This window comes from Larimichthys crocea, chromosome XV (assembly GCF_000972845.2).
Source record: "Larimichthys crocea isolate SSNF chromosome XV, L_crocea_2.0, whole genome shotgun sequence".
In the NCBI taxonomy this organism is placed as follows: Eukaryota; Metazoa; Chordata; class Actinopteri; family Sciaenidae; genus Larimichthys; species Larimichthys crocea.
This window is the reverse complement of record NC_040025.1, coordinates 7123803-7136574: the sequence shown is the minus strand read 5'-3', so window position 1 is coordinate 7136574 and position 12772 is coordinate 7123803. Positions and strand designations below refer to the sequence as shown.

Genomic DNA, 12772 nt, shown 5'->3' with positions numbered 1-12772 from the left:
GCCTGCAATTTACATAATAACAAAAGATAAAATCAGTACAGTACGTCTCATTGTGATTTTCACCTTGTGTCAATGAAGGCACTGTAATGCTCGTCTAACTCAGAAGTCTCCAAACAAGACAAAAGAGAAAGATGATTAACTCAAGATTAGAGCAGATGTTTTCAGAATATTTCTGCAACTCAAAGTTATGATGAAAAAAAAACAGATGCTGGATAAGGGGATTGGGGTAGCCTTGCATTGTCCATAGGTAACAAAACAAGTATGTCTGAAGCTCTTTATTAACACGTTTTGTTTGTTTATCTCATAATAAAGGGTGAAATGCAATGCAATTTCAACAAAACACCCCCTAAGATCACACTGTTACACTAAATAAATGATAACATATGAGGTTCAGAGGTGCTGGTAGGTGGATTTTGTTACTTTTGACCAAAGCTTCCAGTCTTTGCTTAACTATGCTATGCGGTGGCTAACCAGAGCTCCTTAATTATTGTTCACATCTCATTTACGAAAACAAAAAAGCGTATTGCCCAGGTCCAACTATTACACTGTTGCCCATGAAGATGGAATAATTCTGTTTCAGACACATTCCTCTTTTTATTCCTGTTTATACACATCAGGTAACTTGTGGTTTTATTTTCACTCTGATGTTTGGAAGAGATAGATCAATAAAGTGTTGAGAAGATACACTTCACATTGTCACAATCATTTCATGAGAAGAGGTCAAAATATTTTTTATTCCAACTTTTTGGGCAACAGTGTGGTTTATTTCTTTTTTTAAAAAAGTGATACGTGCTTTTCCTCCACAAAGCGAGGTGCTGCGTGGCAGAGAGGATGAGGAGGACAGACAGACAGAGAAGAAGGACAGACAGAGGGTGGGTTTTTAATCTGCCCTACCTTCTGTGTCGTGAGTATCTCCCACTGATATGGCCAGAGCCATTGCATCCAGGGGTGGGGCAGCTGGATGGGATGGATGGAGGTTAGAGATATGTTTAAGACATGGTGCATTTTAGTCCCTATGCAGAAGCAATGATAACCACAGGCAATAAACAAAGTAAATTAAGATAAAGCAAAGCAAGGCAAAGACATGCAAACTGAGCACACATGTCATACGAATGCACATGCACGATATGTAACACACACACACACACCCCATCTGTCTAGCAGACACACATAATGCATGAATGCAGGTGGCATCAAGCCGCAGAGAACATAATATTGTATGTCGTACATCAACCCTGGCCTATATCCTGTTCGTATGAGCGATAAAGATCAGCGGAGACCTGCTGTAATTTCCCCTGCTCTGCTCTCCTCACCACTCATCATCAGCAGGCCTCGCCCCCACTCTCTCTCACTCTCTCTCCTCTGATTCAGGTTGCTATGACCCCTCAGGACGGCTCATTTCAATTCTCATTAACTTCCCCCTGCAATTGCCCTTTATTACTCCAATTATCCTTATTATTAATTTCACTTATTAAAAAAAATGCATTTGCATTTTAAATGAGCTGATCTCTGGCCTCTCTACCCGTTTCTTTTTTTTCCTTTTCCTTAATGCACAAAGCGAAAAGGTTATTTTGGAGTGCTGAGCACAGATCGATGCTCAGAGGTGAAGTGTGACAAAATAAGAGGATGAAAAAATAATTTCGAAGGAGGCAGAGGAAGGAGAACAATGGGCCTGGAGAGCAGTGAGACCCTTAAAATGCTACCACCTGGGTGGGAAAGGGGAAGAGGAGAGGAAGGAAGGAGAGAACAAACTCCTCGCCCTTCACCATCCTCTCTCCTCACACTGTATCCTTCGATCAGACTGCAAAAAGATCATACGCCCCTTTTATTGCATCTATTGTATGTGTTCATAGCAGGAAATAGCAGAAGGCTGTGAGAAATCAATAGCAGCCTGTTGGAGGCACTGACCACAAGCAGAGGAGCGCTGATGATAAGAAATAAAAAAATAATAATATAGGACATCATCTAAAGAAGCACTGATAGTGATTCTATGAGTGCCGGGGGGCGCTCTGCGGTGCACATAAAAGAACTTTATGAAAGGGATTTGCACAAAGATGAAGGTGTTTCCTTACCTCAGCTCTTGTCCTACGAGCTCAATAGGAACTGAGAGAGAAAGAGAGAGGGAGGGGGGGAGGAGGAGAAAAAAAGATACAGGAAGGGAGAACAAAGGTGAACGACTGCTCAGAAAGCCGCTCTGCTAAAAGAAACTCAGATCAATAAATCACAAATGCATAAGATTCCCATGAGGCCTCCTCATAGAAGCTTACACACTGCTGACTGTATGATCAGGAGAGAAAAAAACACACACCGACACATTCCTGAGCTACACATACAAACACACACACACACACACATATCTGCATGCAAACATACACACGCATAAACACACATTCAGAAAGGCCAACACAAAACAAACGCTGGCCTGCACAAACATACCGTATAAAATAACACACACACACACACTTACACACACACACAGGCAAACACAAAAGCATACACACATACAGGAGAAAACCTAAATCAGCCAAACGGTTCAGAAAAAAAATGACAATTATATGCAGACTTCAGCAATAAAACATGATTAATTGTTGCACTTTAGTTATCATAATTGGGAAAATGAAATTAAAAGGAAAACTGCCTTCATCAGTAGAAAACAGCCCCTTCTTTCTGGGACAACTTATAGTAATTGCCTTCAAAACATAAATCAAGCTCTGCTCACAAACTCACAAATACACACACACACACTCACACACACACACACACACACACACACACACACATAGCGATCTCAGCTGGCTATAGGCATCGATTGGGAGTCGAGCGATAGAATGAGTTTGGAGAAATATCCTATTTTCATTTGGAGCAAACGAGAAAACAATACAATCCTGGAGAATTCAGCTTGGGCTCCCATATCACATGCATTAATCACATGTCAGAAAGAGCCTGAGTATCAAGATACACTAAGAGCATAGACAATACACACACTCGAGCATACACACACACACACTGATGTGTGAGTGATGTGTGTGTGTGTGTGTGTCTGTGTCTGTGTGTACAGCATATGAGTTTCTCAGTCTTTCATCATGCAGTTGGAATGACTGGACGCCTTCCTGCGCTCTGAACGCCCTGTGAACTGTTGCTCAGCTGTCTCACTTCTAAACATCAAACACACACACACACACACACACACACACACACACGTTTGTACACATACAAACACATGAAGAAAGACATGTATCAATATGTATATATACACACTAACATTAATTTATATTCACATTCACACATGCTTTGCACTGGAACTCTATAGTTTAAACTGAGTTTAAATAAAAGCTGTCCAGACATAAGTGGAGCTCACTGGTCCATACTGCAAGATCTGCCTTTATTATGTAACGTATCCGAGATTAAATTAAAGTTGGTCTAAAGTCTTTTCAGCCGAGATAAAGAGGAAGAGATGTGTGCACGAAGGACTGTGAGTGAATGTGTATTAAATGAAGCCCCTTTAACAGACAGGGCCTGACATGATGGAGAGACATGACAAACATTTACCTCTGATTCCTTTGGACCGAGTGCGTGTTCGCTTGTCATCACCCTCCACACTCATCTGTGATGGAGAAAAGAGGAAAAGAGATAGAGAGAGAGAGAGAGAGAGAGAGAGAGAGAGAGAGCATGGAGGAGAAACAGAAGGAGGGAGAGAGAAGGGAGACCATGAGTGGAAATCTCTCAATGCTCTCACTGTATTCCTCCACACATCCACAGTTAATTGTCCTTCCTCTGCTTCAAAAGAGCTGCTATAATAACCCTCACTCAGAATGTTCCCATTGAAACACACCAAAGGTAACGCTGACACAAAGAGACGATCATATCTGTAATTCTTTAAAAAGAAAAAAAACACCCTCCTCACCAGTCGCTCACATAGTGAAGCCACTGTCCTGCGCACTTAGTCTAAAGAGAGATGGAAACAAAGGCTACATGGTATGGAACGGAAAACAAACCCTGTTGTTAAAGCTACTTTTCAACCCCGCCACCCACCTACCCATCCACTCCCCCTACACACACACACACATACACACCACCCATCACTCTCCCTGTAATTTCCTGCACCTGAATGGTACACATGATTGTACACCGTGCAGAGGCAACAGGCAGTGCACACAGGCCACGGCCCCCATGAGCAGAGGGACTGACAATCATAACTATGCTGAATATAATAATAAAGCAAAAACACACAGGCTGCTAAAAAACCACAGTAATAACCCTTTTAAGAGCCTGTGCGTGCGTGTGTGTGTGTGTTTGTGTGTGTGTGTGTGTGCGCGCGCCCGCTGCTTGCTTACTCCTGGCTCGGCTTTTAAGCCACAAAGGAGCAGGTGTTAACCCTGCTGCCTCAAACACACACACACACACACACACACACACACACACACTGACCCTCGGCCACACCTCCTCAGCACCTCCTCTCCTCACTCATCGCTGCACTCTAAAGCTATCAGATGCTTTTTAGACACAATGGAGCCATTAGCTTTGATTACTGGACTCTGGATTTTTTTTATACATATGTATCCCCCTACACCCACACACACACACACACACACACACACACACACACACACACACACACACTTCCACTTATTCTGTCTCACACTTCCTCCCTCCTGACACTCCCACCGCCCCCCCCCCCCCCCCCCCCCTCAAACCCCTCCTCCCCAGTTGCCCACGCACCCCCCCCGCCTCCTCTCCTTGCCCAGGCACTTAGCTGCTTTGTTGCTTCTCTATAGTCAAGTTGGCACGGCCACAGTGGGATTCAAACACGGGGGCCCTGTTACTCCTCTTCTTTTTCTTTTTTTTCTTCTTCTTCTCCCTCTCTCTATTTGGCAATACCCCTTTCCTGCTAATAGACTACTTATGAAAAGAAGGAGGGTTAGAGGGATGAGAGGAAGATGAAGCACGCTGTTGTTGTTGTTGTTAAGGCCTTTTTTTCCCCCCCGCGCTTCATTCATTAGCGTCTAGTGTTTGGCCGGAGGTACAGGTGCAGGCACTAGCCCCTCCCTTCCTGTGTGAGTCTCCACCGCCTTGGCCTGCTCCTCTCTCTCTCTCTCTCTCTCTCTCTCTCTCTCTCTCTCTCTGCTTCAACTCTTTTGATCAAGCGCTGTTAATGTAGGAGTCGTGCAACAAGCAGCAGCGTTGTGCCCCTGCCTGAAGGGAGCAGTTGACTCCCGTGCTCCTCTCACAGTGCTGTGTGGGAAGTAGAGTGTGCGGTGAAGAGTTTTTCTGTCAATGTGTGTGTGTGTGTGTGCTCTCCCTTTGTGCGCCCTGTGGCTGTGTATAGTTCAAAGTCCACTTCCTTACACTCGACTGTCTGCACTTCCTTGCATGCACATGTGAAAGGAGCAGCAGAGGCGATGTAATGAAGTAAACTTTTGAGGCGCTCGTAGGTTTTTATTTTACACCTCAAGAGGGAAATGTATTCTCTATTCCACTTCCAGATTATAATTCCACACACAAAACTCATGATCAAACTGCCCAGCATGTATATGAAGTCATTAAAATTAGCTTCACCTCCATTAAAATAACACAACACTCAAAATGAGTGTTCTCCTGCATAACAAGTACCCCGGGGGGTTACTTCTGCATTTGGTTGGGGGTGGATGTGGAAAGACTATTGAGTAGCTCAGCTAATTTCAACATATAGAAAAGTAGAAATTAGAATTTACATATTGAGTCAGCTGTGACATCACCACATGTTCCTACAAATGTAGGAACACGTTTAGCAGTTTGCTGTATTTTTACATTTCAGCTGACGGAATAATCTGCGGATTAATTTCTGGATTCATTGTTTAGTCAATCAGAGCTAGAGTCAACTGTGATCACAGTTCTGAATGTCTCTGAATTCAAACTAACCTGTAAATGTGAGGTAAAGAAAAGCAGCGAAGGTTCACCGTTGATGAATCAAATGCAATTATAGATGCACAAACAATGTTGGCGAACCACTTCGTGATATGTAACTATGGAGGGAAGGAGAGCGAGGCAGAGTGTGTGTTTATGAATGTGTGTGAAAAAGAGAAGATTATATACTGTTGTGTTACTCCTGTACTTCTTTCATCCTTTGCCTCCTCCTTACATTGACAGTCATCGGATGAATCAAAACCTGGACTGAAAAGGGACCCTATTGCTTTCATGTTTGCGTAACCATAGCTACGCACATTTAAATAGGTAAGCACATCTGAGTTCTCCTCTTTTTCCTGTCCTTTTTCTCAATTCCAGCTCATTAAATTTGTATGAACACAAAGTCACAGCGAGTGAATCCAGATGCAGCCAGGCAGGCATTCACCTGATTTTCATAATCTCTTTCAAAGGGCTCTTTTTAATGTATGCTCAGAACTTGTCCTTTACCTTGTTGTCTTTTAATTAGACTCCTTGAACGGTGTATGTAGCCGGGCCCACACGGTGCCAGCAATGTCTTATGCTGAACAGAGAAAGGGATAGGAAGAGACAGAAGGAAGAGAAGAAAATAAAGAGAGAGGGAGGCGGTGTGTCCGTGTGTGCCTATGCAAGAACCACTATGTGTGCACAGCAGCATGTGCATATGTGTGTGTGTCTTGGGGTTTAACTAGTGTGAAATGTGGTGTGGAGCAGCAGCAGAAGAAGAAGAAAAAGAAGGAGGAGGAGGAAGAGGAGGAGGAAGACGTGGCTCATCCCTACAGGCTGTGTTGTACATTATCAATTATGTCCTTCTTTGTGTGCAACGGTCGGAGCAGGAGGGCCCCGGCTCTGCTCTGCATTCTGACAGCTCTATGTAAATGGCTGGCTGGGGGCAATGACTTCAGAGAGAAGGTCACCCTTCGTCCCCTGGTGCACATAAATGACTCTTTTATTCATTTTCAGGTTTACAAGGAGATGAGGAAAGGAGGGGGTTAAGGTGGGGCGGAGACACCGACGGAGAGGAGTTGGAGAGGAGTGTTCACAACTGCCGACGGAGACTGACATCTCCCAAAAAAAAAATCACCTGCGGACAGCAGCTGCCAATTAGAGGCGCGCTTGCATACTTCCCTCGACAGGCGGAGCACGCTGCGCCTGCCTCCATGTTGGATCAGCGCACGGCGAGCCCCTTCCACAGTTTCACTTCAATAATTTACAGAAGGCAGGGTGGAGTAGCGAGGAGGGAGGAGGGAGGGGGGGACGGCGTGTTTCTCACTTCATATGCGAAAAAAGACTGAGCATGTGTCACCGCGTAATGTGAGTATGTGTGCTGTCAGAAGGGTTTGCCGTTTCACAGTGTGAGTCATCCTGATGTGATCTCACTGTCCATAACGAAGCGTCTCTTCACTTCTGATCCTCACTTCTTTTCATGCATCTCAGTCCGCTACAAGAAGATAATAAGAAGGTTGTGTGACAGGTATCATAAGTGTCAGGCCAAACGGACAGGGTGGGTTCGGGGGGAGAGGGGGGGGCGGCGGGGGTCTTCACATGATGTAGTGTTGAAACTGGCTCCACCCTCTCTGCGACTCCCTCAGCGGCAGAAATCAAACCAAATCAATAAAAGTCATCTCTTCAGATGAACCCGAGCCATCAGGGGGAAAGCAAAACTACTTTTACCGGGCCCAGGGGAACCTGCCACACACACATCACCACCCCTATCTCACCATCCCCCACTCCTCTCTCTCTCTTTCAATCTCCCCTCAATCCCTCCATCTCTTTGTTGAGTGTCACAATCTCAGCTGTGATGCGCAGGGGGGGAGGAAAAGGAGCAGATGTCTTCAGAACGGAGAAATAAACTTGAAACGGGTCAGAACTTTGAGACTGAAGTACAGCAAAGGAGGAGAGGAGTTTAGGACGGCGGAAAGGGTTAAAAGGGAGGAAGAGAGGTGGGAGAAGAGAGAGCATTTCTCTCCTCTGCTGATAAGGAGGAATATCATGGACAAAAAGTATGAGCAGCTCAAGGACATCCTTTTGAGTTTCTTTTTTTTTTTTTCATTCTGGTTCAATACAGAAAAAAAAAAATCCTGTGAAGTGAAGTGAACTCAGCAGCGGGAAAATGCTGAGCTGTGCCATGCTGAGCTTAACTAAACTGAACTAAGCAGAGCGGGGCTGAGGCAGAGGATGGGCAGGGCCGAGTGGGAGATTTGATGTGCTGTTTGATTCATGTTTTTTTTCTGTCCAGTGTGGCCATGAAGCCCCCTTTTCCCCCCAACACACACACACACACGCACACACACTCTCTTTTCTCCATCCTTCCCCTCTGCCTCCACCCTTTTTTTTTTTACTTTCCCTGCTGAGTGAGGGATTGGGGAAATGCCCAGGAAGCAGAATCAGGTTAGAGTGGGTGGCGGGGGGCGTGGTGAGTGGTGAAGAGGGATGGCGAGGGAGGGGGATGCAGGGCCTTGTCACTCACCATGATTGGTCGACGGCTCTGCAGTCTCTGGGAGGCCTGACAGCGGCTGCTGGTCCTCTCGCCTCGTGTCCACCGCTGGTTCACCAGCTCACCCCGGAACTCATTTTCTAAAAACCAGAAAAGAGAGAGGAAACGACGAGGGGGGGCAAGAGGAGGGGGAATTTAGGGAAAAGACAAAAGGGGGAAAAAATAGAGTTGTCATATGAAATCTACAGCATCAGCATCAATGCATGGGGCAGCGGGTTGGATAAAGGAAGGAAGGGGAGGGTGGGGGTGCTACTTTGAGGTCGGGGCACTCGAGCATGCTGCAGACACTCCTTTATTAACTAAAAGAACACTGTGTATTCTTTACACACACACACACACACACACACACAGGCATGGTTAAGTGCCCCAGCTGGGGTCCCTGTCAGTCTGCTATTAGAATCAATCAAATTTGCGCATTTTTATCGAGCTTTTCAGGGTGCATATATAAGCGAATAGGGGGATGGGCGGCGCAAAGGGAGAGGGGCTGAAGAATGGTCAGTAAATAATGAATCATACATAAATCAAGCCTCTTTTTTCTCTTTTTCCCCTCTCTCCCCATTTTTTTTGCATCAAGGTAATAGCTCTTCACTTCATCTTCCTGATCGGCCGGGAGAAACATACCACATCTAATACAAATCCCTTTTCCATTCTTCCTGCTTTCAGAGAGGCTGCCCGTGATGGAGGTGTTAAACACAAAACACAGTCAAGTTGGTCCTATTTTTTCCTCTCCCCCCCCCCGGTTCAGAAAGAGTGCAGTGTATTTTTTTTTTTAGAGAATGCCCAAGGCTGAACTTTTCAACTAGTGTATCTTTAAAACTTCAGCTGCAGGACTCCAAACCAGGCGGATGTGGCTCCCTCCTTCTCTCACCCTCTCACTCTCTCTTTTCATGCACCGCTGAGCTGGTACGGTGAAATCTGATTCTTTTTCGGATATATACACATCTATACCCTTTAGCTTTCACCTTTATATGGATTGTGCTTTGCGGCAGGCAGCGGAACGTTGTGAAAGAGGAAGTGCCCTTGAGTTTACAGTGACTCGCTGTCGTATGGGCTACCTATCTGGTCTGTCCTCAAGAATATCTCAGAGAGAAATAACACTCAAACAGACCAAGGTTTGGGTCAGGATACTCTGAATCCCCTCAATTGAAAATGTAAATTGAAGCTGCAATATTGTGGAAGAGTAATCATTCACAAATCAGGTTTTACACAGTGGAAATTCAAGGCAAAATATTTTAGGAGAAACTGAATAAATGTTCCAAATTTGAAATGATTGCAGTAATAGAGCTCTTTCAAATCACTCGCCGTGTCTAAAGAACATAAACCATTTCACACTTGAACTTGAATAGAAATCCCTGGCCTTTGTGCAAGATGCATCTGTCCATCTCAATTCTTCCCATCCAGCATCTCTACCTTTATATCTTGCTTCCTGTTTCTCTTCTCAGAGATACAGTGAGTTATTTTTCTCTGCACACGCTGTCCTGTACGTGAACCCACAGTGCATGCAGAGTGCGCGCTGAAAGCAAACAGTCAGAGAGACAACAAAAGGCTGCATGTCCGTATCCGAGGGGTCCCAAAAGGCAGACCAGCCCTACCCTCCATCCCCCCTCCTCTTCTCACTCCTCCTGCTCCATCACCCCCTCCACCACCACCACCACCCCCCCACGCCCATCCCTACTTTGCCCACTACATGCAAACCTCGCCAAAGCACAGCCAGCACTCTGCAAAACGCTTGTTTATCAACTTTCAGTCCCCCCCCCTCAGAGAAAAAGTGATTACAACAGCAATGCTGTTCGTCTGCATCTCTATCTCTGTCTCAGCTATCCCTGACTCTATGTACGCAAACTCACTCGCTTTCTTTCTTTCCTCTCTCTTTTTTCCCCCCTCCTTTTAAAGTGGAGTGAAGTGAACATCGGTCCTGTATAGTTTAGTTTGAGGGCCAAGGAGCTGAGAGCCCTTCCTAAATGCCAAATATATAACAGCGCTCTATTAGGACACGTCGCCTCAGGCCATGTGTCAGCGTCCCTGCTCACTTTGTTCAGTCCTGTGCCACTGCTCCTGCTACAGACACAGAAAATATCAGAACCTGTGTGGGATATCTGATCACTGAGATTTATAAAAAAAAAAATCACAGAAAATGTGGCCCAGCTGACCATTCTACACTATCCTCTGCTGTTTCATGTGAAAACCTGAACATCTGGATCGTTCACAGATGAAAAAACATAAAACTAATTTGAGCCTTGTCTGCTCAGGATGTGTACTCTCTTATTCTTTGATCAGATGCTTCTCATTCCCACCCTAAAAGACTCACAGCTCGTTATTTTGCAGTGAAAATTGGAGGAGTACGAGACAATTAGCCATTCACCGGGGAGGTTTGGTTAATCAGAAGCAAGGGGGGCCAGGGGGAGAAAGATGAATACAAAGTGAATGGATTAAAAAAAAAAACAGATTTTACTGCCAGGATTCTGAAATAAAATATCAAAGCTTGCGTTTATGGGATTTCGAAGTTTAGAAAATCTTTCCTGTTCTGCAAAAGAGAAAAAATCTACAGTCAACATATTTAGCCTATAAATAATAGAAGAAAAATCTTACACCAGGAAACAAAGTATGGCCCTGAGTGATACCATTATAGTCAGACAGCTTACTGTACTGGGACAATGGAGCAAAGAGGCCTAAATCCATAGTTAGATTAAATACCAGGGTGAACTGTCTGTAACAGTATTAGTGTCCATACAGGCCCGGGGCCAGCTGTACACCCCTGGTCCTGTTAAGCAGGATTTAGAGACAACTTAGTGTGATTAGAGTGAGGCGGGCAGAAGAGATGGAGAAATCAAAAGTTGTGGAGCAGGACGGTCTCATATTACTCACTGCTTTCTTTGTGTCACAGGACAAATAAGAAAAATCTGAGTAACCCAGTTTATCAGATGTGAAAATTTGATTTGTGATGAAAAATATCATTCAGATAAGCTCCTCGAGCGCTCGTCTGACTGTTCCTGTCCCTGAAGGTTAAATAAAAGTGCTCTCTTTTATTTGAGTGAACTACAGACGGGCAGCATTTTAGTCAGAAACAACACGTAGTGTGTGTGTGTGTGTGTGTGTGTGAGGTGTTTGTGTGGTCTTATCAGTTATGGGATGGGAGTTTATAAGGGGTGGGGTGTGGAAGAGAGGGCGCCATGGTAACCAGCTTTTGGAGGAGCTCCCCTGAGAGCCACCCTGACCTCAGCATCTGAGAAACAACACCAACGTGTCACTGCCGCTTATAAAACATCACATCTATCTATCCATCGCGCTATCTGTGCACCAGCTTGTGACGTTCTAAACAGTTCTGCATGTCAGGCTTTTTTCTCCTCGCTCCCTTTCTGAGAACTTATGCATGTTTGGCTTACTTTTTAATTAATTTTCTTCCTTTTTTTATTCATTTCCCTTTTAACGCGGGGCACGAAATTCATTATTTCCAGGCTTTCATTTTAAATGCCTGCTTGCCTGGTCGACCCTGACCTTTGCTTGTATTGCTTAGATTTCTGATAGGCTTTGAATGACGAGGGTGCAATTTGGCCCCAGCTGCTCCTCCAACATGTTTATTGCACTCCCTCCCTCCGGCACCTGCTGTCCTCACCATGGGCTATTCAACCCTTCATAAATAGAGAGGTTTCCTCCTATCACGGTAACAACAAAAAAAAACTTCACATCAGGGCCTGTGCTACATTGCAGCTCCATACTCTGCTGTTATAGCCTCCAACTGACAGCATAAAGCACCAATAACCTAATTCTGTAATCCCCTGAAACTAGGCTACATTTCACAGGAAAAGTAAACAGAAGAAAAAACAATATTTCTGCTTCTGATGCATTCATCTATCAACAATACACCTGCAGCTTAATAATGGGTAAAGGCTCCTTCTGGGAATTTACATCAACTAAACAGCCTGAAATCGCAAATCACGACTACAAACTTAAAAAAGTGAATTCAGATTCATATTTTTCATATTATTAAAAAAAATAGTCAAACATCATCATGCAGTCTGACAGTAACACAATTAAAAGACTTTTTTTTACATGAATCCAATCCAGTTTTCCAAAGTGCTTTTTTTTTCTCAAACGGAAACAAGTGAAACAAGTTGAGATGCTTTTTTACCTTCCAACCATGAACCACCGTCTAACATCGTCTAACATCTAAAAAAAAAAAAAAAAAAAAAAAAAAAACTAAAGGGCTTGAAGTTTGGAGCCGGAGCCGGAGCTGCTCGGTCCTGATCAGCCTCATCCAGCGGGGATGGAGAGCAACTTAAAGAGCGGGGTGACATAACACCGTGTGTATCATCATCCCTCATCTCTTTCCTCCATCTTAGGACGCAGGTGCTTTGA

The 12772-nt window shown here is 44.6% G+C and overlaps 1 protein-coding gene across 11 annotated transcripts in view; it reads right to left on the bottom strand.

The window, feature by feature from the left end:
* myt1b (myelin transcription factor 1b) overlaps positions 1 to 12772 on the bottom strand; it is an 89976-nt gene that overhangs the window by 17039 nt on the left and 60165 nt on the right. For 9 of the 11 annotated variants that reach the window (XM_027288586.1, XM_019255572.2, XM_019255580.2 and 6 more), the window contains exons 2-5: positions 8390 to 8496; positions 3550 to 3604; positions 2073 to 2103; positions 895 to 957 (exon numbers count right to left, since the gene is read on the bottom strand). In XM_027288586.1, coding sequence (XP_027144387.1) covers positions 895 to 957; positions 2073 to 2103; positions 3550 to 3604; positions 8390 to 8496 — 256 coding nt within the window. Of the gene's footprint in view, positions 1 to 894; positions 958 to 2072; positions 2104 to 3549; positions 3605 to 8389; positions 8497 to 12545; positions 12565 to 12772 lie in introns of those variants that run through there. The other 2 variants (XM_027288588.1, XM_019255577.2) reach the window with 2 other exon arrangements.